At 45.1% G+C, this 27,894-nt stretch overlaps 1 protein-coding gene across 2 annotated transcripts in view; it reads left to right on the top strand.

Annotated features, from left to right (window-relative positions):
- The window catches only part of Nuak1 (NUAK family kinase 1), a 71,923-nt gene extending 47,879 nt beyond the window's left edge, over positions 1 to 24,044 (top strand). For both annotated transcript variants that reach the window (XM_070014444.1, XM_070014445.1), the window contains exons 3-7: positions 181 to 332; positions 1,638 to 1,703; positions 13,615 to 13,734; positions 15,957 to 16,089; positions 19,467 to 24,044. In XM_070014444.1, the coding sequence (XP_069870545.1) occupies positions 181 to 332; positions 1,638 to 1,703; positions 13,615 to 13,734; positions 15,957 to 16,089; positions 19,467 to 20,620 (1,625 nt within the window). In that variant the 3' untranslated portion in view covers positions 20,621 to 24,044. The remainder of the gene's footprint in view (positions 1 to 180; positions 333 to 1,637; positions 1,704 to 13,614; positions 13,735 to 15,956; positions 16,090 to 19,466) is intronic.
- Positions 24,045 to 27,894: the final 3,850 nt, after the last annotated feature.

The raw sequence follows: 27,894 nt of genomic DNA, 5'->3' as shown, positions 1-27,894 counted from the left end.
CTTGCAGGAGACTTTGTCCAAGGCCTCGGGATGGGGAATACGCCCATCTGTGCCTTCATCCCTCAGAAGTGGTTCGTCCCCTATGGCCACCTGCTCTGATGTCTCCATCATCTTTCATGAGTTGAACTTGCTGGGTTAACAGGATCCTTGTTGATTGTGCCCCTCTCCCCTACCTTCCAGTGTTTGAGAACAAAGATAAGATTGTGATCATCATGGAATATGCCAGCAAAGGGGAGCTGTACGATTACATCAGCGAGCGGCGACGCCTCAGCGAGAGGGAGACCAGACACTTCTTCCGGCAGATAGTCTCCGCCGTGCATTACTGTCACAAGGTACCACCCTGCCTGGCCCGTAGCTCCCACCACAGCTGGTTCCCAGGGCGCCCTGTGATGCTTTTCCTATTAGAAAAGTGAACTCTGTTCTTTGTAGTATGTGTGGGGATTTTTACAAACTAGAAAGAAGAAAATGGTCATTGCTCAAATCCCAAGCACTGAGTAAACCCCAAATGTGAGCAGTAATTGACCTCTCTGTACACTACCATGACTCAGACCACACGCTACGTCAGAGTTGATCCTCTTGGTCATTACCAAGGACCCCAGACCATGTTTTTATTACTTGAAATGTACAAAAGTGGATTTTGGATGAATGAAGTTTTTCTTAGACTCATTGCACCTTAGTATGAAAACCAGGAATGTAGCCAGGTGCTGGTGGCTTATGTCTATCGTCCCAGCGACTCAGGGGGTTGAGATCTTAGGATCATGGGCTGAAGCCAGCCCGAGCAGAAAAGTCCGTGAGACTCTTAGCGCCAACTAACCTGCCAAAAGCTGGACATGGAGAGCTAAGTGAGAGTACAAGGTCCCAAGGCCAGTACACATGCACACAAAAGAGAAATGTAATAACGTGAACCAGACAGCACCCTGTGTTTAAACTCGAATTACTTGGGCTGAGACCTCTCCTCTAGGAGACTATGTATTCCTGAATTCAAAGCTCATCACAAGGGCTTGGATGAGGAAGAGAATAGTAGAGATACACGTGGAATCAGATACAAGTTCAGCCTCCAGCCTTGCCAGATGAGGTCACACAGTTGTACCACAGTCACCTGTTTTAGTCCCAGCTGGTGCTGAGCAAGAAAGGAACGTTCAAAGTCTTTTCCAGCCAGCTACTTAAGAGGAAGTACCCTGGTTACCCTCAGAATGGATTTGAATCCATTTCATGTGACTGATTGGTCCAGGCCCCTTTCCCCAGTATGGGAGGTGCAGACAGAAAAGCAGACGGGCAAAAGCAGGCAAGGCCTGACAGCTACCCACTCTCGAGTCTGCCGCTGGCCTGGGAATCCTGTCTCAGACAGCAGAATCCCATCCCGACAAAGAATCCCCCTGCCGCTCTACAAGCTCTGGGGGAGCCGGGATTCCTGTCATTTTTCCCTTAACCACACAGCAAGTGACTAATGCTGTCCTGTCGCTGGGCGCTGGTGGGGGAGTTTCCTGACAGCCAGCACAGCCCTGAAGGATGGAGGTGAAGACCACCAGGGCTGGGGCATTTCTTTCATCTGTCAGACGTTTCCTCCTTCCTCTCCCCTCGCCTCTCATCCCTTCGGCGGCTCCCAAAGTCAGTGCTCTCCTGTCTTCTCATTGTAGAACGGCGTGGTCCACCGGGATTTGAAGTTGGAAAATATACTGCTTGATGACAACTGCAATATTAAGGTAAAGCTCCCTGGCCTTGTGGATTGATAGGCAGGGTCTAGGTATTCCAGCCCCGTGGGGGCTTCGCTTACAAGGCTGCAGTCTGAAATGCCGTAATGGCCTCCCTCTGCTGGCGGGAGGTTCCAGAAGAGTCCTCCTGCTTATACTCAGTCCAGTTCAGAAAGTTAAATTCCACAAGCATTAATTGATCTGCTACGGCATGCCAGATTCTATTCTTCCTGCTGGGATAAAAAGAAATGATTAAGATTTCTGTCCTCAGGAAGCTCATAACCTTTCCCATAACATAAAAGTACTTACAAATATTTCCTGCGAGCCTTACATCCTGTTTGCCTGGTAGCCACCCCTTAAGTTCTGTCTTAAGAGCCACTGTGTGAGATAGGTACTGTTTTGTTTATGTCATTTTTACCTACAGGGAAACTGAGACACAGAAAAATCAAGGAACTTACCCACAGTAACCCAAGGCGAAGTTAGTGGGACAGTTGAGATTTGTACCTCACCAACCCAAGTTTACTGGAATTACTTGTAGGGCTCTAACTTCTTTTAGATGTATTGTTCCTTTTCTGTTCCCCCCCCCCCCATCATTTCCCAGTCTCCCCGCTGAAGTATTTGGTGGGAGATGCTGCAAAAAGCTATTGGTGGTGTTTTCTATTGAGAAAAAGGCAAGTGATGGAGTTGACTTTTGTGGAGAGTATTGTTGCTGGGTGCTCCTCTAGCTGGAGAAGACTTTCCTGGCCGACAGGGTTCAGCTGCCTCCCTGGGAGCTCTCTGAATGTTCTTTTGATCACGTCTGCAAAATAAGCAAATAGGGTTTCAAAATAAACGGAGCTCGCCGCATGGGTTTCATTATGAAATGGCCTTAGCACTCCCAGCAGCAGTGGGAACTCTCCAATTGGACACTTGTGACGTGAATGGCTTATCCCTGGTCCCCAGACAAAGCATGGGAACTAGCTCATACCTTTGGGGGTATTGTGTGTGTGTGTGTGTGTGTGTGTGTGTGTGTGTGTGTGTGTGTGTGTGTGTGTGTGTGTGTGTGATGGGACCATTTTCTTTCTTTTTTTTTTTTTTTTTTTTTTTTTGTCGGTCGTGGGGCTTGAACTCTGGGCCTGGGCGCTGTCCCTCAGCTCTTCAGCTCAAGGCGAGCGCTCTACCACTTGAGCTACAGCGCCACTTCCGGTTTTCTGGGGGTTTATCGGAGATAGGAGTCTCACAGTCTTTCCTGCCCGGGCTGGCTTTGAACCGTGATCCTCAGATCTCAGCCTCCTGAGTAGCTAGGATTACAGGCGTGAGCCACCAGCGCCCGGCCCATTTTCTTTCTTAGAAGGGTCTAATTACTTTGGGCTTTGGATTGTGTTTGTGGGTCAAGGCAACCACCATTTGTCTCCATCATTCTGTGGAGGTCCCTGGAAGCCGTGACCCCAGGACCTCTTGTTCTTGCAGAGAAGTTGACCTTGGTCACATATTTCTGTGTCGTCCATAGAGTAAGGAGGACATAGTTGGTCCAGGCAGTTCTCCTGAGGAACAAGAAGTAAAGTTGCAGGGACTCTCCCTTTCTGGTGAAGTGGCTGGAATTTTCTAGAAGGAGCACTCATTGTAGAGTTCGATAACTCTGGGCCATATGGTGAAGTAGCTATTTGACATTGGGAAAGGCACGTAATCCCATTCTCCTCAACTGAAAAAAGGCTTGCTTTGGGGGGAGGGGGTGAAATCAGATTTTCTCCATGTTTGGTCTTGTGAGCTGCCAATGAGCCCAGTGATTGTTTTAAGGGTAAGGGGAGTTACTTTGATGGAGTTGAATAGTCAGCCTGAGGTTGTTTTGCAATCCTGTCTCTCACTAATTGCAGGATTTGGGGATAAATTGGTCTGTCTTAGTTTCTGCATATGTCACGTTTCCAGGGCTGCCAGTTCCTGTTGTTAGGATTTGTTATTGTTGTTATTTGCAGTGAGTATTTTCTGAGCAGTTACTGTGTGCCCCATATGCAGTCCTGGAGCATGAGTAGCCAATGTAAAGACTTTGAACAACTATAGTCAACGCAGATAGCACATCGTTATGACTACACCCAGCAGCCTGCTTCAGTGGCTGGCCCCGAAGAAGGAATTGAACCAGAAGCCAGCTAGCTGTCCTGTGAAGGTACTGGCTTCTGAGGCTTGGTAGGAAGGCCCAGACTGGAAAATTAGGTCCTGGCTTTCTAAAGGTTTGTGTCATTAACCCTGATGACTTTCTCTCCTGATCCTGCCTGCCACCTGCCCCCAGAACCCTCAGAACTAAATGTAGTCTTTACAAGGCCTGGAATGTGAGCCTCTCGCCTGGGGATTGGGTTCTGTGGTACAATGTGACCTCTTGGTCCCATGATGTCGTTTCAGAAGTGATAAGGCACATAGCTTCCTGCCGAGTCATAGAATTCCCCCATGGAGGAGGAGACTGGTTTAGGATTCTGAAAGCAATTGTGCAGGGGATAATGGGGCAGGCTCCTGGAAGAATGGCTCTTTTGCTGAAGCAATAGGACAATGATGTTGAGCCTCACAACTGCTCAGACACCAGGTCCTTCAGTCTAGAATTTTATTATGTATTATACAGGCAACTACACACACACACACACACACACACACACACACACACACACACACACACACACACGAGTGTGCACATCCCTAACAGAAATCAAACCTTCCCGGTTTTATCGATCATTAATTCTTCCTTTCTCTACCTATTCAAGGAATACCACTCTGATCATCAGATCCTAAAGAGCATGAAGAAACAGGGATGATCACTTTCCAACTCCTTTGTTTTGGTTGTCCCAAGTGAAATGCCTGAGAGACTGTGGTGGATCATTCGATTACTGTGTCTTAGTTTCCCTGGCTTGTCACCTAGTCCTGACACACAGTAGGGATGTGAGAGCCCTTTTCATTTTGAAGCAAAGGAATGATGAGCCTGGATTAGAACTCACGTGTTTGACATTGTCTTTTCATCATCTAACACTCACTTCCAGGATCTTTTAAAATGTGTTTCAGCTGGCGTTGGTTTGTCTTCTGGCCACATAGGCTGTGCTCTTCCTGACTCAGCATTTTGCTGAAGCATATTTAGAAAGGGCACTTGCTGACAGAAGCAGGCAGACACATGGCCACAAGCTGGCCTTTGTGTACACAGAAAGCCCTGGCTATTTCTGCCTGGACCAGGAGTCCATGGGCAGAGATGAGCTGCCCTCCAGCCAGATATAAGCAGCAAGGTCCTCTCACAGCATGCAGTGGCCCAAATGTGGGGCCATCTTCTGCCCAGAAGGGTGGAGGACTGTGGCCTTGGTAGTTGGGCCTTGGTAGCTCACACCTATAATTATAGCTACTCAAGAGGCAGAGAGCTGAAGATTCAGGTTTGAGGCAGAAAAGTCCATGAGAGTCTAACCTCCAGTTAACCAGCCTCAAAGCTGTGGCTCAATTGGAAGAGTACCACCCTCAAGTAGAAAAAGCCAAGTTAGAGCTTGAAGTCCTGAGTGCAAGCCCCAGTACCAGCACACAAAAAGATGCTATTGGTCCAGGTGTTGGTGGTTCATAATAGTAACCCTAGCTACTCAGGGGGCAGGAAAGTACATGAGATTCTTATCTCCAATTAACTGCTTACAAAAAAGAAAAGCTAGAAATGGTGGCTATGGCTCTAAAGTGGTAGAGCACTAGCCATGAGCACATAAGCTCAGGGACAGTGCCCAGGTCATGAGTTCAAGCCCCAGGACCAGCATCAAAAAAAGAAACAAATGCTATTGGTTTGAACTTGTCACATACTCTGCAGTTTTGCTCTGAGCTGTGTAGCTCTTCCCTGCTTGATGTTGATATGCAGAAAAGCACCTGTGGCAATGGAAGTTTATTGTGGTTGCTATCATCATTTTGCCGCGCCGGGTTTGAACCCAGGGCCTTGTGCATGCTAGGCAATCACTGTACTACTGAGCTACTCCCTCAGCTGGAAATTATTTATCTGGCCACTGCGAGAGGGTGTGGTTTCTAAAAATATTTGCACTCGCGCAGTCGGTCAGCAGAAGGAATGAAAGCAATGTGCTGCTCTGGGTTGCATTCCGTACTCTGTAGAAGCATGAACTAAAATAGCACCCAGCATAGCATTAATTCACAATTAATAAAAAATGGAGCGGCTTCTCATCCCACTCTCTGGGAGAATGGAATGCTGACAATTCCCATAGATGGCTCCTGTAACAAACGCCTCCCCAGGAGCAGAGGGCCAGGCACTAGGGTCAGCTGACCTCCTCAAAGAGTGCTGGGAATCTGCTAAGCCTCAAGGGCTCAGGGTAGAGGGGCCTAGGGGAGATGGCCTGCTGCCCCTGGCGACAATGGGAGCTGAGCTGCTGGGGATAAGAAAAGGAGCTTTGAATGGCAAGGGACAAGATGAGATAGAAACCTCGGGCCTTAATAAGCCGGAGGCTTGGGATCACAGGCCTCCGGGCTTTGGTTATATCCATGTAAGGACTGCATTCATCAATTCATTTGTTCCTGCATTTATCCATTGTGTGTGCAAGTGTGTATGTGTGTGTATGTGGGTGTCAGTCTACCTTTATTCCATGTGTGCTGCCACCATCCATCTATTCCTACATTATAATAGGTATTGTTTATTCATTCATTGAACATCTGCTATGGACGATATTGATTTCCAGGTTTCTATTATGTATTGGTTATTGTGGGATTTAATAGTGAATCACACAACCAGAATGCAGAATGCAGAATCTAGCAGTAATAATAAGCAAGGAAAGATAAGATCTAAAGATAAAATGAAGAAGGCACTTCTCTAATGGATTTGGAATTCTAGATAGGAATAGAAGCAATAAAGAAAGAATTACACGGTACAATTGTCTACAAAAGCACAGTGCCAGGCTAGTGCAAGGTGAGTGTGTGGTAGCCTGGATGGGCAGAGCGGGTCCCTGGCATTTTAGCCCTGCTAGTCCACCATGTTTTCTCTGGCTTTTTGACCGTGGACATATCTGGTTCCTTTTGTCTGAAATGCCCTTCTCACTCCTCCTTGCCCCCTCCCTCCCTCGGAGTTCCTTTGAGTGTCTCTTCTTCCAGGAAGCATTCTCGGATCCTTTGGGCGGGACCAGATGGGGCCCACGTCCCGCGTGTGGAAATGCTAACGAGGAAGTTGATGTGGGTCTGTGCACAAATTGTGAAGAGCTGGATTTTGAAGGATGAGTTAGGGGCTTGACAGAATGGATGGACATCAAGGGTGAGGAAGAGGGCCTGGGAGCTGCTCGGAGCCAGAGCCCGGTGACAGACCTTCCAGGTGCCTCATTCATTTGGCCCTCAGGTTGTCTCCAAACCAGGGTGGGTATGAGTCGGTGAAGAAGCTCTGCTAGCTAATAACTACAAACCTATGGTTATTTGACTCGAGGTTCTACCGTCCATCGTACCACCTGAAGTTGCCCTCAGTCCGAGAGTGCATCACCTGAGCACCTCTTTGGTCCTCTCTTTTGTCAGCTGTTTCTCATGTGGAGGAGGCTTGCAGACACTGTCTCAGATGAGCTTTTCCCAGTGCTGCCTGTGGCCCACAGCCAGACTGCCTGGGTCATAGAACAGAGGAGGCCGCCGTGGTGTTATGCGGCGAACCAACAATGGCTGGGCCTTCGCATCCCCAGGAGGGCTGCCCCTGGATGCGCCCTCCATTAAGAGCTTCCCCAGATTGCTGTGGATTGCTCTTTCTTGGTCTCTTGAGGAAAGCCATGTCCCTTCTACCCATCATTCCACTCCCTGTGTGTGTGTGTGTGTGTTTCTTTCCCCGTCACTGCCCAGGCATGGGGCTGTCACGGATAAAGCCAACAGTGATCAACTCTGAGGCCAGAAAAGAGCCGTGAAGCGTGTTTTCCTGGTTGGGATGGGCTGTCTTCCTTGAGTCACAGAAAGCCCATTTCTTGGGTGACCCCCTCCCTGCCTGAAAGCAATGACCTTTCTTATTGTAAAGCTTCACTGCCAAAACAGGTTTAAGCGTAATAGCTGACACTAATGGAAAGCCTCCTCCGTGTTGGGTCTTGTGTGAGTGTTTTGCATGTATCAGTTTGCCTGGTTTTATACCAGCCCAGCCAGACTCCTTGAGCATCATCAGCTCCATTTGAAGATGAAGAAACACAAGGCTAATGTCTTAAATGAGCCCTTAGGCCTTTTTGTCAAGATGTAGATTATGAACTGGGCATAGAGTAAGGGACCCAAGTTTCCAAGATGCTCCCAAGTGGTGTTGCTGCTGCTGGTCCTGGGACAGGATGGAACTGATATGTCTTGAGCTGTGAAAAGAGGAGGTTGGGATTTAAAACTCAAGTACTTAAGCCCTACAGTGCCTTCTTTTCCCCATCCTATAGTACAGCCTCGCCACTGGCCATGCTTGTTTCCTACAGCAGCAGTGCCTTCAGTTCTGAGTTTGCTGTGTTTGGCAAACAGTTAAAAAGTTAAGCCACCCACCATGATGATCATGATGGCCGTGATTTATAGTTCTCTTTACCAAGACCATTTCATGGGTTTTACCTGTCTATTCTCTGGGCTTTTCTACCCTTGAACTGAGTCCTGCCATGAGTCCCATTTTGCAGTTGGAGAAACAGAGTGGCTTGGTGGGTCCTACCCGGGAGATCCATAATAAACAAGGCCAACTTGGATGGGTCAAGTGCACCACACTTCCTTTTAGACACTGCCTGTGAGTGCCAGACTACTGTTGATTCTTATCAGCTTCCTCCTTTAGTGTTAGTATCAACAAGCTGATGCTTCCTTTCCCCCTAGGTGAGCTCATTGCTCACAGGATCTAGGCTTAATCTGTTGGGTTTTTTTTTTTTTTATGATTACACATATTTTAATATGTGTAATGTAACATCCAGTGGACTGCATTGGTGCACACAGCACAGGAGCATTAGACATGTTCTCACTCTGCAACCATCACAGAAGAGGTTCAACCCACTCTCCCGTACCCCCGAATCCCACTTCCATTAAGCTCTGTGCTTTCCCCCTCCCCCAGCCCCTAGCAATCACCGCTCTGCTTTCTGTCTCTATGAATTTGTCTACCTTAGGGGCTGCACATAAATAGAAGCAGACAGTGGGCCTGGATTTGTTCACTTAGCACACTACCTTCCAGGTTCATCCCTGTTAGGATAGGGTTAATCCTTTTGACAGGTGGATTACTTCCTAATTTATCTTTTGAATTCTGATTTCTACTTAGCAGGGCACATACCTATAGAGGACTGATAGTAACAGAAGTTCCCGCTCCCCTCTCCCCTCCCTCCCCCCCCCCCATTAAGGAATGAGCCCCACCATCTCCATCCCTAAGCAAGAGTAGAGGCTGAACTGCTGCCCAGTCCAGTGCAGGGCAGAGACAGAACAAATGTCTCTGAACAAACACGGGACCAGGGAACAACTTAGCACCAGCAACAATAGAAGTGAGGCACCTTTCTTTAAAGCTTACTGGTGTGGCAGCAAAGTGCTGCTCTGAAAGCAAAGCCTAGTGGCCTCTTTGCTGGAAAACAATGACCTTGGTGTATAGCTGATGTTCTGTTGCTGAGAAACTGGACAGCTAGGCAAGACCCACTGGCCTGTGGCTTGCATCTCATCTTCCTGACCTTTAGCAAAGCTTCTCATGCCCAGACCCCTCAGCTGCTTCATTTCCAGAGTAAAGGGTGGGATTACCATTATTTGAGGTTCTTTCATGTGGAAAATAATTCTGACATATGATTATTTTTGTCTTATTCTGTTTGAATTGAATACCTCCCAAATTTCAGTTTGGCTTTCATTCTTCCTGGATTATTATTATCATTATTTTTTTTCCCTTTTCCTAGGCTGGCTTAAGATTTTTAATTTACTTCAAGTCATTTTTTTTTCTAAAGTAACAATTATAAGGAAAAGAAGCCCTTGCCTATAATTGAAAACCAGTGTGGTGAGCACAACATAATCTCAAAAATAAACATAATAGAAACCAAGTAGAACCAAGTGGAATTTCAGCGTTCTGGTTTAATGGAGAGCTACTAAAGATACTAAAGTCCCTCCCTTCCCCTCCCCATTTCCCCTCCCCCTGCCCCTTCCCAACAAGGCTTTCTCCTGGCTTTAATTGGAAGGACTGGAACAACATTTCACAAAGAAATGATTTCTTCCTTTTGTGATTCAAAGCCATGCAATTCCTTCACGGGCACCTAAGCCTTCTCCATTTCTTCACTGTTCAGACCAACTCTGTCTCAGCTATCAGGAAATAAGCTATCTGAATTAAAAAGGTGGCAGGCAAACATTGATTTAGTTCCAATTGGGTGTCTATTATTGGAAGCATCCTTATTTCTGTTGTATTGTTTTATCATTAAACACTATAGGGGTAGAGACTCTTCCTACCAACCCTCATAGAAAACTGAGGCCTATAAAGGGCCAACAGTTACACATAAGCTCCCTGTGGCATTAAATCCTAACAACTAAAGCCCAGGTTTGAAAGGCTTAGGATTTGAGAACCCCCCACCCGCTGCCCGGGTTTCTCTCTCTCTCTCTCTCTCTCTCTCTCTCTCTGTCTCTCTGTCTCTGTCTATGAGTGTCTTGATTAATATTGCTTTTCCATTCAAGTGCCAAGAACATGGGCTAATCTAGGTTTCTATTAATCTTGGGTCCGCGGCAATGACAGCTTTACGGGGAGAGGCTGATAAACATCGGTCTGGGCGGATGGGAGGGGGTCATAACATAAACACACTTCTCCACAACGGCTGCTCCACATAGCCAGGGTGCCCAGCTCTGGTGGTGTGTGTGTACACAGCGGGGACTCTCACACACATGTGTGAAGGAAGCACCAGTGTGTCCCAGACATCACAATGTACACACTGCTGGGAGTGGATTTCCCTGAGCTGTGGCTGAGTCTGCTTTAGCTGTACCAGCCTCGGGACTTGATCCTCAGAGCTGCAGCCATACTATTCCTCTTCTGATTGACAGAACACACTTCATAAAGCTTCCAACCAACTTCCTGAAAGCCTGTGTGTATGTTGGGGGGCCGGGGCTGGGGTGGGGAGGGGAAGGCGCCTGATAAGCAAGTGGAATTCAGGGCAATTAAGTGCAATCTGAGCTCTGAGAATGTGCTTTTCTGAGCGTGGCTATACACCAGCTGCTTCCAATGACATTCTCTTCATTCAAGGATAACTGTGACCAAATCGGCTGCTTCTAGGGGCTTCATTCAAAACAGAGGCTCTGGTGGTATTCAGGCTGGGCTGTTTGCTGTGTTTGTGGCTTGTGAACCACCCAGCCTATTTATAAGCTGCAAATGGAAATCAGGTTGGGGAACTGAGAATCCACAGGAGGGTGGGGCTTGGGGGGGCGTGGCTTCACAGAAGTGAAATACCCAGATCATTCATCCAAGGGCTCTGTGGCTTATAGCTCCATCACGGCTTACTATTTACAAGACTTAGCAGGAGTAGCCCTGTCTCCCTCCCTCCTTTGTTTCCTCATCAGTGCAATGCATTCTTAAAAGTATCCATAATGTGAAATAGACTGTTTTTGAGCACTTTTAGATGTAAAGTGATTGGTGAGAAGCTTATTCACACAGTCATATCCACAATGTCTTTGATAGGATGAGATTAGAGCATGCAACTGTGTCTGATCATTGAAATTTGTTGAATAGGTGGTAATTATAAAAAGTTTATAGTCCACTGCCATTTTTTTGCATTATCTATTGGTATCTTGGGCTTTTTAGGATAGATAATGCTGTTGTGATAAATATTTGTTGGTGGGCTGATGCTTAGCAAGGGATGATACAGAAATGGGGGCGGGGAAGGTGTAGAATCTACCAATTGCCTCAGGACTTAGAATCTGGTAGGGAAGGTGAATATATATGCATCAGTATTCATGCATATGTAGGGTGTACAAATGTGTCTGTACTTATATGTGTCATATACTAGGTACATCCACACATACAAGGAAATAAATAAAATACTTGAAGCAACCAAAGAGGAGATTGATGCCAAAGAGTATGGAATAGAACAGAAGCAAGGTTAGGTGAAACATTGGTATGAAGTGTACAAGTTTTGAAACATGTTTTCATTTATGGTCTCAACTTGATTATTATTATTTCACAATCATCTCCTGAGCTAGAACAGGGTAGGGATCATGATTCCCATTTGCAGGTGGATACACTGAGGCCCAGAATTACAGAGTCACCCAGAGGGGTAGTGTACAGGGAAATAGGGTGCCTCAAAATCCAGTGCCCCTATGTATCTCACCTGGTGTCCTACCGGGGTTAAAGGTAGTTCTGATCAGAGTGAAGCAGGTACAAAGGTGGTGGTGTCAGTGCAGAAAGTCAGGATTTCCCATTTCGTGATATAGACAACATGGTGGGTGTGGTGTGATTTTTGAATAGGCCATAAGTGGGACAAATGTTAAATGAATAGTTATGTGTAGTCTCCCACATTTGAGATGTTACTTGCCATGATTTTAGTGGGCTACAGTCTGAAAGTATTACATGGAAAATAAACAATTCATAAATGTTAAATTGCTGCCATTCTGAAGTAAACTTCCAACTCCATCTTACCTGGAAAGTGCATCATCCTCATGTGCATTGTGTCTCCATTGTCTGTGCTACCCCTCTATCTCCCCCCCCCCCGTTCTGTGACTAGTTGTCTCATTTATCTGATTGACTGTCCTGATATCATAGTGCATTTGGTCACATGGCCCTTATTTTGCTTAATCACAGCACCAAAGTGCAAGACTCGTGATATTAACAGCTAACTTTATTAGAGTCTGTCGTTAATTTTTTTTTTTTAGGGCTTAGATCCTGTCTCTTACAGTACTTGATTTATAAGTTAAACTTTATCAGGAATGTATGTATGAAAAATGGGATGTATAAGAAAAAGAAAAAAATTAAAAACCATAGGATGCATAGGATACAGTACTGTCTGAAGTTTCAGGCATTTACTGGATGTCTTTTTTTTTTAACTATAGAAAAAACACAGGCATAGTTTCTATCTCAAATAGGACCAAATAAGTTAATTTTTATTTTATTTTTTTTTGTCAGTCATGGGCTAGAATGCGGGGCCTGTGTCCCTGGGCAATTTTGCTTCAGGCTAGCATTCTATCATTTTGAGCCACAGCTTCACTCCCAGTTTTTTGGTAGTTAATTGGAGATGAAGCTAAGAGTCTCACAGACGTTCTTGCCTGAGCAGGCTTCGAAGCAGGATCCTCAGATCTCAGCCTCCTGAGTAGCTAGGATTACAGGTATGAGCCACCAGTACCCAGCTTAAGTTCATCTTTAACATCACTACTGCACTCCAAAACTGTAGGCAACACAATTATTGGGGGTCTTGGGACACATTTTCTACAATAAAGACTTCTGTACCCTCTGTGTTCCTTAGACTATCATGTAGGTGATTGTGTCTGTATGAGTGTGTGTGTGTATGTGTGTGTGTGTGTCTATGGTGTTCCAGTAATGGAACTTGAAGTCAAAGCCTTGCATTCTTTCTGGGCTTTTTTTTTTTTTTTTTTTGCTCATGGCTAGCATTCTACCATGTAAGCATGCCTCCAGTCCTGATTTTTTGTTGGTTAATTGTAGATAAGAATTTCATGGATTGGTCTGCCTTGGCTGTGATTCTCAGGTCTCAGCATTTGAGTTGTTAGGAATATAAGAGTGAGCCGCGAGGGCCTGGCTAAGTTGGTGAATTTGTAGAAATGATTTGTCAGTTTAAGTGTAGACTAGAGTCCATAGGAAGAGTGGTTTTTGAGTAACAGAGCCTGCAGTCCACAGATAGGGCAGAACTGGAGATGGGTCCGATGGACTGCAGCGGGAGACACAGCCCATCCCAGTTCTGTCAATTGCTCCTGTGATGAAGACTAAGGATAGTCGAGAAGATGGCCATCCAGGTTTCCCATCAGCTCTGTGAGGGGATGAATTGATCTATTGCTGACACTAACGAATCTTGTGTTTCTCTTCTCTTTGTAGATTGCGGACTTTGGGCTTTCCAACCTGTACCAGAAGGACAAGTTCTTGCAAACATTTTGTGGGAGCCCACTCTATGCATCCCCTGAAATCGTCAATGGGAGGCCCTACCGAGGGCCAGAGGTAAGAAGTCTGCCTGGTGTACACCACATGGGGCGGGGGAGAAGGATGAGGAGAAGGTGGTGGAGGGGAAGGGAGGAAGAGGGAGCAGCAGATAAGCAAAACCAAACAAAAGAAGCAAGCAAAGAAAGCTTATGATTTGATTGAAATCATAATATCAGCTATAAAAGCAAAAATATTTGGAAAATCCTAAGGGAGAAAATAACGTTATCTGTAACTCTTCACCCAGTAGAGACCACCTAAGATATATCATAATACATCTAAGTCTATATATCTATGTCTATATCTATATATCTGACTCTTCTTTTAGACTTTTCCAAGCTGATTTCAGAAATAAGTGAGATCTCAAAAATAATTGAGATCACCTAAAAATAACTGAGGCCACCTTACTAAAAGGCAAGGTCTTCTTCCTGTGACACACAAAACATGTACTTCTGCTCTTTGTTAACTTAAAATTATATTGTTATTTCATTATATTGTCATATTACTTAAAATGTGATTTATGATGATCACATAATTTTATTTATTTATTGTGGCCAGTCTTTGAGGTTGAACACAGGGCCTGGATGCTGTCCCTGAGCGTTCTTGCTCAAGGATAGTATTGCACCACTTGAGCCATAGTCTTAGGGACTTTCTCCTATGTGGGCTGGCTTTGAACTGTATTCTTCAGGTCTTAGCTTCCTGAGTAGCTAGGATTATAGGTGTGAGCCACCATTGCCCAGCCATAATGTCTTTTATATAAATATATTTAACAGTGTTTTTGGATTGAAACATTTAATTTTTCCTATTATATCCCAGTAAATAGAACAAGCAAAGATGAAAACCCTTGACTCTTCAGTGAGCGTCTCTTTTACATGTATTTTTGACAGCACATATATTTAACACAGAGATACTTTTTTTTGTCAGATATGGGGCTTGACCTCAGGGCCTTGTCGCTGTCTTTGAGGCTAGCACTGTCTCTTACCGCTTGAGCCACAGCACCACTTTTGGTTTTTGAGTGGTAATTGCAGATGAGTCTCATGGGTTTTTTGCCCTGGCTGGCTTTGCACCATGATCCTCACATCTCAGCCTCCTGAGTAGCTAAGATTATAGGCATGAGCCAACGGTGTCCTGCCAGAGATACATTTTAATTACATCTTTCTTTCATGAGAAAAGTATTTCATGTCTAAAGCATCCAGATACTTAGATATGAAAATATTATTTTGCAAATGGGCGAGGTGTTGGGGGGTCACTCTCCATTAGGAAGGTGGTTCTCTTTACAGAGAAATTCACTCTGTGTCCTTTAAATAGCAGCTGCCCAGTGGGTGGAAATGTTTTCTTACAAATATTTATGTGTTTGAGAGTGCTCGGGGGCAAAGCTGGGTGTGGGGTGAAGGGTGCCAAGAACTTGCATCAGAGGAGGGAAGCACCAGAATCAGTGGATATAATGGTTAGAACTTGACATTGTAAATTTATCATAGCTCCTGAGTGCTGCTTTGGTTTCTCATGCTCTGTGTCTGAGGCACAAAGTTGGTAATCTATGATCTAGCCAAGCAAGCATGGTTTATTTGGCCACACTTGTATTTGTAAGAAAATCAAACAAGTACTTAATAACTGAGAGACTTCATAGAAAAGTCTGGGTTTTGATTTTTCTGTAAAAACTGAAGGATCCCACAGTACCGGTCCTGCATTTCTTCACAGTAGCAATTAGCCAAATTTAGCTGCCTGCCCAGGATGGATGAATATACGCTACAGTTAGTTTCTGTCCCTAAACTTCCATATTATGTCTCTTCTTTTTTCTTATTTCTTTCCATCTGCCTGGCTCCTGTGCAATTTGAGTTTGCAGCCCATGGTGCATTTGAATCTTGAATTGGGAATAAAGAGTCCTCCGTTCTAATTTTGCCTCCATCACTGGGAGAGAGCCACTGGAAAAGCCAATTTGTGGTCTTATGCCTCAGTATTCTAATCTATTAAAAGGAGCTGAAAACATTCCAGGCCCACCCTGCTTTAAAGAATTATAGCGAGGACCAAAGGAGATAATCTACTGCAGACAATTCTTATGTAGGCAGGATCTGCTGCATTGATGGCTGTGTCAGTTGTCTGGCTGTCTACCCTGTCTGCCAGGTGTCTCATTCAGTTCCTAGGAGGCAATGGGGTGGCTGCTCACAGCCTGTGATGCTGACAGTTTGAAGGATATGTCAGGAGTCGGTTTCTCAGCTCCTATGTCTCCCATCTCCCTGCTCCAGGTGGACAGCTGGGCTCTGGGCGTGTTGCTTTACACTCTCGTGTACGGAACGATGCCCTTTGATGGTTTCGATCACAAAAACCTCATCCGCCAGATCAGCAGTGGAGAATACCGGGAGCCCACGCAACCCTCAGGTACGTGTCCTCAGAGGGCTGGGGAATGGGGAGGGAGCCCACACACTCTCCTTCATATGTTTCTACATATGTCTTTAAGGAGTCTTCTGCTTTACCTCATCCATCTTTCCAGAAAAGTCCTCCTAGACAAAGCCGCTTGTGAGACTGCTTTAGCTGAACTGTCCTAGGTGGAAATTTCAAAAGCAAATATTCTACATGGCAGCCTGGGGGGCTTGTATACATCTGTGCTGTATACATCTGGGCAACTTAGTCTTACTGGCTTGAGTTTCTCCATGTAGACAGATGACCCACATTTGCCTATACTGATGTGCCAAGCGAGGGTAGTGTTCTGTCCTTTTCACCTCTTTGCCTCGGCCTAGAGTCAGATTCCTGGGATCTGATCCTTCTGACCCCAAAACCAACTCAGTGGTTTAAACAACCACCATGTAATCATCTCTCTCCATCCTCTAGGTTGAGCAGAGTCTTGGCCTTGCTTGGGGGGTGGGGGAGTGTCTTTCTATTTGTAGCCAGCAGGGGGCACTGCAGCTGGGGCTGAGTTTTGCCTGCCTCAGCACCCTTCCATGTGGACTCTGCCTCTTTGAGGCCCTCCTATCCTATGGCCTCTTTTCCAGGATGGAACCTGGCTTGCTTACATATCAGCTCAAGATTCTTAAGAAGGAAAGAAGCTGGTAGATGTTCTCATTCACTGTGCTTGGAAGCTGGGTACTGTTGCCTCTGGTGTGTTCTGGTGGTTAAAGCTACCAAGCTCGGTCTCTTCAGCGTGATGCATACACGGTGTGAATGTGTACAGATGACTATCGGCGGTGTACTTAACCCAGGATTTCACTTATCTACAACAGAGATGTGTGCATACTGACTGAGACACACACATACAGCGGACTCTCATTGCTTGCTATAGTTATGCTTTATGAAGTTGCTTCAAGCACTGAGAGTTAGTGGATACAGATCCATTTTTTTTCTAGGGGGAGAAGCAGGGAGGGAGGGAGAAGCAGGTGAATTCTTGTCATAGTATTTTTGTCTATTAATCAACACTCAACAATGTTTGTGTATTTATACTTAAACATACCTTGTGAAATATATGTTATTAGCGGGGCACTGGTAGCTCACGCCTATGATCCTAGCTACTCAGGAGGCTGCGATCTGAGGATCGAGGTTCAAAGCCAGCCAGGGCAGGAAAGTCTGTGAGACTCTGATCTCCAATAAAGTACTCAGAAAAAGCCAGACGTGGCACTATGGCTTAAGTGGTAGAGCCATAGCCTTGGGCAAAAGAAGCTCAGGGACAGCCTCCAGGTCCTGAGTTCAAGCCTCAGGACTGGCAAAAAAAATGGAAAAGAAATAAGTTATTGACAATTTAACTTTGAGGTCGGTGATCAGTAGCAGGCCTGAAGTTTGTCTAACACATCCTTTCTCTATAAAGCACATCAAGGTCTTTTTGGACTTAGGAGTGTTAAGCAGCACTTCTGCACTCTGCTTTGGACCATTCTAAGCAGAGGAATCACAGCAGAAAGTCCCCAGATGTAAAATACGCTTGCTCTCCTAAGTAGTCTAAGAAAAGCATGCTCTTGTACTGGCTGAGAGCTGAAACCACCTGCTAGCACACATAGGTTTTGGGGCCATTAAACATTTCACTGCTAGGTGAATGTGCAAAAATGCCTACAAGAGCTGGGAGTGGCGATTTGGGGATTACAAATAACTTTTGCTTCATAGGAGAATTGGTAAATACAGCATCCATGGATAATGAGGACTGACTTGCCTATGAATTTATAAACACATATATATATAAGGTAGTATATATGACACATGCACACACATTTGCACATCTATACACATATGTGTGTATGTTTGTATATCCATATATCTGTATATGTTTAGAAACATACTGAGACAGAGTGAATTCCAGAGAGAAAGGGGAGGAAAGAAGTACATATATCCTATATCTAGCTGTAGATATATATTTGTTTCTCAATAAGCTAAGCTGTTCTTTTGGGAAATTTTTGAAATAACTTCTTTGGTGGTCTCATTTGCTTTCCTCCTCCTCCTCCCCTCCTCCTAACTGGTGCTGATAGAAATCCTGGCACATTGTGGGAGTTCAGGAAATGCTTACCGAATGACTGAAGACCATCCCATTGCTTTTCAGGGGTGCAGCTCTCTGGTCCCCATTGCCAAACCTTTGCCAGCTGCTCAGCAGCCTTCTTAGGTGGCCGGGGAGGGGTGGGGGTGGGGGGAGGGGAGTGGCAGCTTCCCAAGATATAATCCAACCCCAACTAGAGGAACATAGTTTGACCTAACACTCAGCTTGTTGGCCAGGAGCATCCTTGATCATCAAACTCTCTGGCCAAAGAGATGTACAAGGAGAATGTTTTTGAGACAGGCTGCGGATAGAAGAGTAGATAGCAGATACAGGTTAACTCTCTCATTTGACATCTCAGTGAATACCAAGGAAAAGAGGTGAGCTCGGCTGGGAAGGTGGCTCAGTGGTAGAGCGCTTGCCTTGCATGCATGAGGCCCTGGGTTCGATTCCTCAGCACCACATAAGCAAAAAAAAAAAAATAAGTCAGATAAAAAAAAAAAAAAAAAGAGGTGAGCTCATTGGGTGTGGCTCTCAGAACATGGCCAAGACCTTGGAGTGAGGCTACCTTTGGGGACAGCTGCTCTACTTGCTCAGGTGTGTCGGTGAGCACCACACCTGACACCCTTGAACTCCTCTCTGCCCTTGCCTCCAGGACCTTTTCCAGGGATTGGAAGCACTGAGTGTTTATAGGAGCCACAGTGCTCAGCCACCTGCTTTCTGTGTCGATAAAGTGATATTCACTAAAGGAATAGCGAGGTCAAGCCTGAATTCTTTCCTAATTAAACCTGGCCTTCTGTGCTTTTGGAAGGCCTGGGGTGGTGGAAAGGTGGGTAGTTATAGCACATTTTTTTTTCTGTCATGGAAAAGCAGGATGTGCTAGTTTCCTGGCTTGTGGGTATGGGTCTTGGTCGTGCTTTTTGTTGTTGGTGGTGGTGGTGGTCATGGGGTTGAACTCTGGGCCTGGGCGCTGTCCCTTAGCTCTTCAGCTCAAGGTGACTGCTCTACCACTTGAGCCACAGCACCACTTGCGGTTTTCTGGTGGTTTATTGGAGATAAGAGTCTCATGGACTTTCCTGCCCAGGCTGGCTTTGAACTGCAACCCTCAGATCTCAGCTTGATCATGCTTTTGATATCCAGTATGAAGAAAGGGCTCTGGCTTCTTGCTCCATAGTGAGACAGGCCCAGGCCTCCCCATGGCTTTTTCCTGAAGTGAGTTGTCTATTAACTGCTTCTGGAGATGCATTTCTACCCTAAAGCCAAAAGATCCCATGCATCTTTCCCAATCTTTCTGTCTCTCATCCTCTAGATGCTCGAGGACTCATTCGGTGGATGCTGATGGTGAACCCCGATCGCCGAGCTACCATTGAGGACATCGCGAACCACTGGTGGGTGAACTGGGGCTACAAGAGCAGTGTCTGCGACTGCGATGCCCTTTGTGACTCGGAGTCCCCGCTTCTGGCACGGATCATCGACTGGCACCACCGTTCCACTGGGCTGCAGGCTGAGGCTGAAGCCAAAATGAAGGGCCTGACCAAACCTGGAGCGTCGGAGGTCATGCTGGAGCGGCAGCGATCGCTGAAGAAATCCAAGAAGGAGAATGACTTTGCCCAGTCTGTCCAGGACTCGGTACCGGAAAGCCCATCCAAGTTGAACTCCAAGAGGCCCAAGGGCATCCTGAAGAAGCGAAGCAACAGTGAACACCGGTCACATAGCACGGGCTTCATTGAAGGAGTGGTAGGTCCTGCCTTACCGTCTCCTTTTAAGATGGAGCAGGACTTGTGCAGGACTGGTGTGCCCCTGCCTACCTCTCCTGAGGCAGATATGCAGGGGAAGCTCAGCCCCAAGCAGTCAGCCACTATGCCCAAGAAAGGAATCTTGAAAAAAACCCAGCAGAGAGAATCAGGTTACTATTCATCACCAGAACGCAGTGAATCCTCAGAGCTGCTGGATGGTAATGACGGGATGGAGAGTGGTCTCCCTTCCCCCAGCCTCCCAGACCCAGCCAGGGTGACTTCCCACAGCCTGTCCTGCCGTAGGAAGGGCATCTTGAAACACAGCAGCAAATACTCAGCAGCCACCGCAGACCTGGTCCTCGCTAGTCCCGAAATGCCCACACTGGAATCTTTGTCAACATCTGGGGTCCCCACCGAGGGCCTATCTAGGAGCTACAGCCGCCCTTCCAGCGTCATCAGCGACGACAGTGTCCTGTCCAGCGATTCCTTCGATTTGTTGGATATGCAGGAGAATCGTCGCGTCTGCCAGCGCATCCGCAGCTGTGTCTCTGCTGAAAACTTTCTCCAGCTCCAGGACTTTGAGGCACTCCACAATCGGCCCAGACCCCAGTACCTGAAACGGTATCGGAACCGGCTGGCAGACAGTAGCTTCTCCCTCCTCACGGACATGGATGATGTGACTCAGGTGTACAAGAAAGCGCTGGAGATCTGTAGCAAGCTCAACTGAGCCCTCCAGGGCACCCAGGATCAGGGCGGGTGGGTGCAAGGGAGGATAAGGAGCAGGACTTGTACTAACAGGCTGGTTAGTTACCTCTTTGCTGGCCACAACCACAGACTGAAAAAGGACTGGCGCCGTCTGGCTTGGCCAGGTTTGCAATCTTGAGCCAGCGCCTCAAAGGGAGAAGCAGCTCTCTGCCAATTCTGCCAACTGCCAGTCTGAATAAGCATCCTAATTGGCATTTGCATATGACACCTTGTGGAGGACCAGCTGTCCCAGGAAGGGAAGATGGTATTGGCTAGCACTTAGTGGAAGGGGGACGGAGAGGGAAGATCACATTCCCCAGAAGCATTTTTAAATGCTTTTGGAGGTGGAATAAGAGAGACTGGGGCCATCCACTGTGGATGAACCCAAAGAGCTTGCTTGTTCTTTTTTGTTCTCACATAAGCAAGCTTGGTCTGATTGCATGGGTTGGCAAGATTTCATCAATCTGAGCTTGAATCAGTGATCAATTGTTGATGTCTACAGGATGTGCTGATCTGAGTGGCCCAAGCACATCCAAGAGTGCTGTGACTGATAGTAATGGCTGCTGTGGGAACAGGAAGTGGGAAAGTAGCAATCATGCTATGTAGTTGTCATTTTTGATATGTCTAAGCCCTGGGAATCAGGTCAAAGCATTTTATGCTATGGGATCTGTATTAACTCTTTCATGCCATTTGTTCATTTGCTACTCAACTTTAAATGGGAAACAGGGCCTTAGTGAGACAGAGAGTCAGGGAGAGACAGAGAGAGAGACACACAGAGGAAGAGAGAGAAAGAGAGAGAGAGATAGAACGTGTGCTTTTAGCTCTATTAGGGACATGACAATTTTTTGATTCCTTGATGTCTGCTTCCTCTTTCCTGATGTCTGCCTTGCTCTTTAGCACAACCTCTTGAAGATGGACAGGAAAAAAAAGATGGCAATATATCAGAGTCTGAAACTAATAGTTGTGATTAGAGCACAAGACCCTTTGTGGTTTTTCACAGTTGGATGGAAGGTGAGCCCCACCTGTAAAGGACAACTTGACATTTTTCTTTAATATCTCCATAGGAACTAGAATTTTCTCACCTGCCTGAATGGATGTAGTACCTCACAGTCTCCATGGAAGCAGCTGGCCCAGCTTTGAGCCCCCAGGCCCTAATAGAGCATGCCTAGGAAGTGTGAAATCCTCAGTGGTAGACGAATTTGCATCTAGAGTTGGTGTGTAGGTGGCTAAGTGAGGAAAGGAAAGTCAGGTTGAAGGAACTTCATTCCCCAAATCTAAGTATTCTGTATTGTGGTCTTAAACTTTGACATCCTGGGCTTGGGGGAGAAAGCCATGTTCTACCTGTTTAAGGGAACAAAGTATTGAACAAGGAGAGTGGGTCAGGAACAAGCTCAGGAGAGGACTGCTTCCTGAGGAGTCATCTAGATGGCTCAGGAGGAGGCAGAAAACAAGGGTGACAGGACTCTTAAACTACTTATATAATTGATAAATTTCCAGATGATAAGAGATGAATATTCCCACAATAGGCTTGAATGATAAGAGATGAATATTCCCACAATAGGCTTGAATATTCCCACAATGGGCTTAGGCAAATCAAAATCTTTTTCTCAAGGTGGCTCCTTACTTAGAAAGATTGGAAGATGGGTCTCAGGATATCATTGGAGAACCTTATAGCACTGAGAACAGTAATTAGGATGACATCGCCCCTTCCTTATGGAGACAGTTCTGTTTCTTCCTTACCCACTAGCCCTGGTGGCCTTCCTTCAGGCTGAGCTGAGTAGTGCATTGTGGGAAGCTGCTTAGTTTATTCATTCAAGTTCACCTCTTTCCTGAACTCCAGTAAAGACTAAAAGGGAGAAAAGTCTATAGATAACTCACTGGAGGTGTGGGGTGCATGGTGGGAAACCCATAACCTCTGAGTTCCCATCTCCTTACCTCTTTGTATGCAGCCTTTTGTGAACTGCTTCTGCTGCTTCACCGCAGGCCTCCAAGCATGGCTGCTGGCCTCATCAGTAGCTTTCAAATATGGCTTAGGTGTAACATCTACCTACTAGTTGATGTGATTTTTCCCCCCCATTTGCCAAGTGATCACATCTGGTTTGTGTTTTCCATCCTTCTAATCTTTAAGCAAAAACGATGGGATTCAGGAAAAATCCTTCTTCTCTCGTCTCCTTCCCTGCCAACATCAGTATGCTCTTACCACAGATGGTGGCAAACAATATCCTCCAGCCAGAAGCGGGGACTCTGAGCGGAACCCTGCCTGCTGGTGACATCTGATGGTCTCAGATACCTGAGGGGCTGTGGGAGAGAGCTGATTTTTTTCTTTGTAATCCACGAGGGCGGAAGTGGTGAACAGGCTGGTCACCCAGACCCTGCTCTGTTCCGACATCTCTTTCTAGATGTGATGTGAACTGTGCTCTCTAGGAAAAACTTAGACTAGAGGGGAAATCTCTTCAAAGCAACGTTTCCATTGCTTCTTAAGTCTTCTTATCCCTACCAGCCAAACTCCAGCCAAAGAATTTATGCTTGATGAATTTCTATGGAATTACAAGTGAGAGACACTTGAGGACCTGGTGTCCTGGCTTTTTTTTTTTTTTTTTTTTTTTGCCTCTGGGGCCCTTCCAGCTCTTAGTTTACATACCTGCCAAAGGGGTGGAATAATTCTTCCTCTTCTTCCTCCTCCTCTTCCTTCTCCTCTTCCCCCCTCCCCCCTCCTCCTCCTCCTCCTTCTTCTTCTTCTTCTTTTTTTTTTTTTTTTAAAAACAGGTAAATTTCAAGGCAAGATCAGTTTTCAGGAAGTGCTTCAAGACCCCAGGCGAAATGAAAAGTTTTAAGTACCCTCTGAATTTCCATCCCTGTTAGCAGGCGCTCTTCCTTGCTCAGCTGAACAGAGCGCTTTGCAGGGTGAAATTCAAGTGAGTTTTGCCCAGGCCTGCTGTCTTGAGTACAAATGTGAATGATCGACTGACTGCTTGTTGCCAAACTGGAAATGTTCTGTAGGGAATTTACTGGCATGGGATCATTCCTAGGAGAAAAAAAGAAAAAAGAGAGAAACTTGACTGCACATTTTTTTTTAAAAAAAAATCCGTGTTGTGACTTTTATTTAATTTCTATTTTTTTGGTAATAAAAAGTTGACTTTTTCATTTGAATTTGTCTTTTTTTAATTTATTGGTCTGAAAGGCATTTCAAAGGTATAATAATATATTGGTGTAATTTAATTGGTGCAACATTCTTTATGGCTCCAGTCAAAATTGGTTTTCACTCATTTGATTGGTTTGAGAACAGGGGAAGGGGGAGAAAAAGCTGGATAACTACCCAAAGTGTTTGTTCTTTATTGGAAACTGATTTTTTTGTTTATTTCTATTTTTATTTTTAAATTAAATAAATTGCAGTGAACCAAACTGAACTGGGACCTTGCTTCTTTATATGTTATTTACGTTAGTTACATATGGGATGGGATGGGTATAGGTGATAGAAACTTACCCAAGATGCCATGAACATCTAGAGCACATTTATTCTGCATTCTCAAGGAGACACAGCTCGGAATGCACTGGAACAGATGGCTGGAGGCAGTGGGTCCCAGAATACTAAGTGCTTTCTCTTTTGTTTCTCCTTGTACATCTCTTTCTTCCTTTTCAGTATCAAATGACATCAAACCCTACCTTATTATCAGATATTGGAGTCCTATTCTGCACCTAGTAGTAGATCCAAGCAAGAAAAGCCTGCTTCTGCAAGGAAATGATCTACTGGAAGAAGCTTAGCTGTGGTATTGTCATGGGTGTGTGTACACGTGTGTGTGTGTGTGTGTGTGTGTGTGTGTGTGTGTTTATGCGTACACACACTAGTCCTAAGGCTTGCAACTCAAGGCCTGAGCACTGCTCTTGGCTTTTTTACTCAAGGCTAGTACTCCATCACTTGAGCCACATATCTACATCCATCTTCTTGGTGGTTAATTGTAGCTAAGAGTGGTTGGCGTTCAACTGCTACCTTCAGATCTCAGCTTCCCGAGAAGCCACTGGTGTCCAGTAGCATTGTCATGTTTAGCAAATAAAACTATAGGATGCTCAGTTAAATTCTAAGTCAAGATAAAGGGTCATTTTTTTAAGCATAAGTCTATCCCCTACAATATTTGGATCATGTTTATTGCCTGACATTCAAATTTAAGTGTGCATTCTATATTTTGTCTGGCAACCTAATCTGATGGTACTCCCTTGGCATGAATAGACCAGGTCTTGGGTGTCATAAAGTTTGGGAGTATATGCTAATGTTGAGGTCTACCAGGTACATTAGTTCTTCTCAAGTGGAGTGTAGAACAAAGAACCCCAATTCCGGTTTGGACTCGGTGATCATTACGGAGTCCAAGTGCTCTTTGGGACTTGATTTCTTTCAACTGTGTAAGGACTTTCTTAATTACTATCTGGAGGAATAAGAGAATTTCTATGATGTTACTCGAGTACAAAACTCAATATGAATGAGAAAAATAGTCCTCTCTTTACAAGGCAATGTCCATTGACTATTAAAAGAGAACATTCATTGGCAATTCACTTGGCCCATAGGCTCTTAATTCTTGCTGAAGTCCCTGTTGTCATTAACAAATGGGAAGTCATTTGCAGAAGGGTCAAAGTGGAAAGATGTAGACACTCGGGAAAGACAATTCTGCATCTAGATCCGATTGGTCTGTTAACAACTCTTGATGGAGCTAATATAGGTTGTGGTCCCTTTAAAAGAGCAGAATTGGAAGAAATAACATTGTGTTTCTACATGCTGTTCATTGCATTCTTAATTGTAATTGGTGACAAGTGGCAGAAATCCCTTCACAGCATCTTAAGTTATAAGAAAAATTCACTGTGTCATAGAACTGAGAATTCCAGGTACAGCTGGAGGCGGGGGTCCAAGGGAGCATATTCTTTTTGTTTTTATCCACTTATTTTCACTGAATTTGGGCTTCTTTCCTAGATAGAATCTCTCTGCATACAGCAAGATAAGTCCTGGCAGCAGGAGAGTTAAGAGTTCCTTCTATTGTACCATCCTAGTTCAGGCTGTGTCGCCCTGTCCTAGAAGGTAGGCAATAATAAAGGACAGTGGTTGGGTTTGCTTGAATCTTATGGTTCCATCTGGTCCCATCAGAGTGCAAGTGGAGATCTGCTCTGATTGGTCTGTCTGGACCATATGACTACCCTTGTGGTGTAATTAAATGACAATTGCTTTAGAATCACAACAGAGTGTGGGAGTGCAGATACCCAAAAGGATACAGAACAGACAAAAAGTTGCCCATTAGTTACACTTTTTTTTTTAGCTTCAAGTATATAATAACATTAATCTCAAATGTGAACAGTACATGAAATAAAATACCTAACAGTGCTTGGCACACAGAAGATTTTTAATTTATAGACAATCTCAGTGAAGATAGTAGTAGTAGCAGTACTGTAGAGAGGAGATATATTTGTTAAGGAGATTTTTGCTGTAAAATCAGCTATCATCAGAAAATTCAGCTGAGGAGGGCTTAAACAGTGCAGATGCACTCAAATACTGGAATTCTAAAGGTAGGGACAGGTTTCTTGGTTTTTTAGAATGAACAACAAGCAAATGCAAAACCTCTCCAAGTTACAAACAGCAGTAATGTGTTATAAGAGAACTCAATAGGGTCCAGAGAGAGGAATGTGGAGGGCTACTTCCTGTAGGAGTAGTCAGAGAAGGCGCCTCAGAGGAAATGGTCTTTGGTCATAGATCGAAAGAAAAGAGTCATGGGAAAAGTAAGCATTCAGATGGGGAATGGTACATGCAAAGACTCTGGGATCTTCAAGACAGCTTTGCAGGGTTGATTCTGGCCCGTCGGCATGGGACAGCCATGATGTAGAGAGTGGGGTGTGTGTGTGAAACATGTGTGGCCACATGCTGACACCAACTGGCTCTGATGAATCATGACTTCGTGTGCCCTTAATTACAAATGGCAGCTTCCCTCAACAGGTGGTCCCCAGACGAGACTCGTGCTGTGATGTGAGATTTTAAATGAAAAGATGTTTCCGCTGCAGATATCCACTGCCAATTTATTGAAATGGAAAGGATGTTTTTAATCTACAGATGCATGCAAAGCTTGAGACATGGAAATGGAATGGCAGGGATGCTCTATGCAGACTGGAAGGTACAGACTAAGGTGTTAGTGTCAGTATGCATCTCCCACACAAGTGCCACAGCCTCTTCCCAACAGGAAAATATGTGAGAAATCAAGCAATAATTTTGTTTCAACTTTGTGACCATTACATTCTTCCTGATAGGGAGATGTCCCTTGAGTCATGATAGGCTGGGCCCCTTGGCCCAATGTCTCTGTCAGTTTTTGTTTAGTTTTGAGTTGGTCTGAATAGGCTATGTGATGCTGAAGTAACAAGTAAACCTTGACATGTCAATGGCAACAATGTAATAAACATTTTTTCCTTGTACTAAGTCTATGATGGGCTGGGCTGTCCTCCTTTCACACAATCTTAAGTAGACAAGGGATTTTAGCTTGCTGCATCCTTTGGCCTTTCAGGGTCTTCAGTCCTGGGTCTGTAAGTGAGTGAGAAAGCACAAATTAGAGTCTCTAGAGATCTGGATGTCACACTGGCCAGAACTCAATCCCCTAAGCCCAACCTAACTTGGAAGATAGTCTTTGCATCAATAATGCTTAAAAAGAAAAAAAGAACCAAAGATAAATCATACGATTCCATTAGGACACTAAGCAATGTTTCTGCTGCGGTTTTTGCTTCCCATAAGGATCTCCCAGCAAAAAGGAAAAAAAAAAGTAATTACTGATATTACTAATCAGTGTAGCAATCTGACTACCTTTTCTATATGTGACATCTTTTAATGCTCCTCATTAGATGAAGGGGCAGTCAGTGACTTGCTCAAGTCACCAACAATTATGTAAGGAGCTGGATTTAAATAAGAGGTCTAGCTGGCCCACTTCAGAGCTCAAGCTGTTGATTGCTCAGTTAGCCACCTGCAGTGGTTCTTCTGCAACTCCACACTCGTTGATTATAAGTCCAAACTTGTCATCACCCCAGTTCGTGTAAATAGTATTTTCATTGCAGGAGCTGAAAAAAAATCAAGAGGGAAGACACTGGCCCAAGACAATGAATTCTCCAAACAAATAATGAAGTGAAGAGCAACACTTTCATTAGTTTTATATTTATGTCGAGTTCTAAAAGAGTCAATCTACAGAGTTGGAATTAGTAGAATGATTCAAGTTTAAGTTCTTGAGAATGGAATGGGATGGAAGT

Source organism: Dipodomys merriami, unplaced genomic scaffold, assembly GCF_024711535.1.
Source record: "Dipodomys merriami isolate MVZ:Mamm:240054 unplaced genomic scaffold, mDipMer1.0.p SCAF_97, whole genome shotgun sequence".
Classification (NCBI taxonomy): domain Eukaryota; kingdom Metazoa; phylum Chordata; class Mammalia; order Rodentia; family Heteromyidae; genus Dipodomys; species Dipodomys merriami.
The sequence above is the reverse complement of the archived record's forward strand: the minus strand, read 5'-3'. Positions and strand labels throughout refer to the sequence as shown.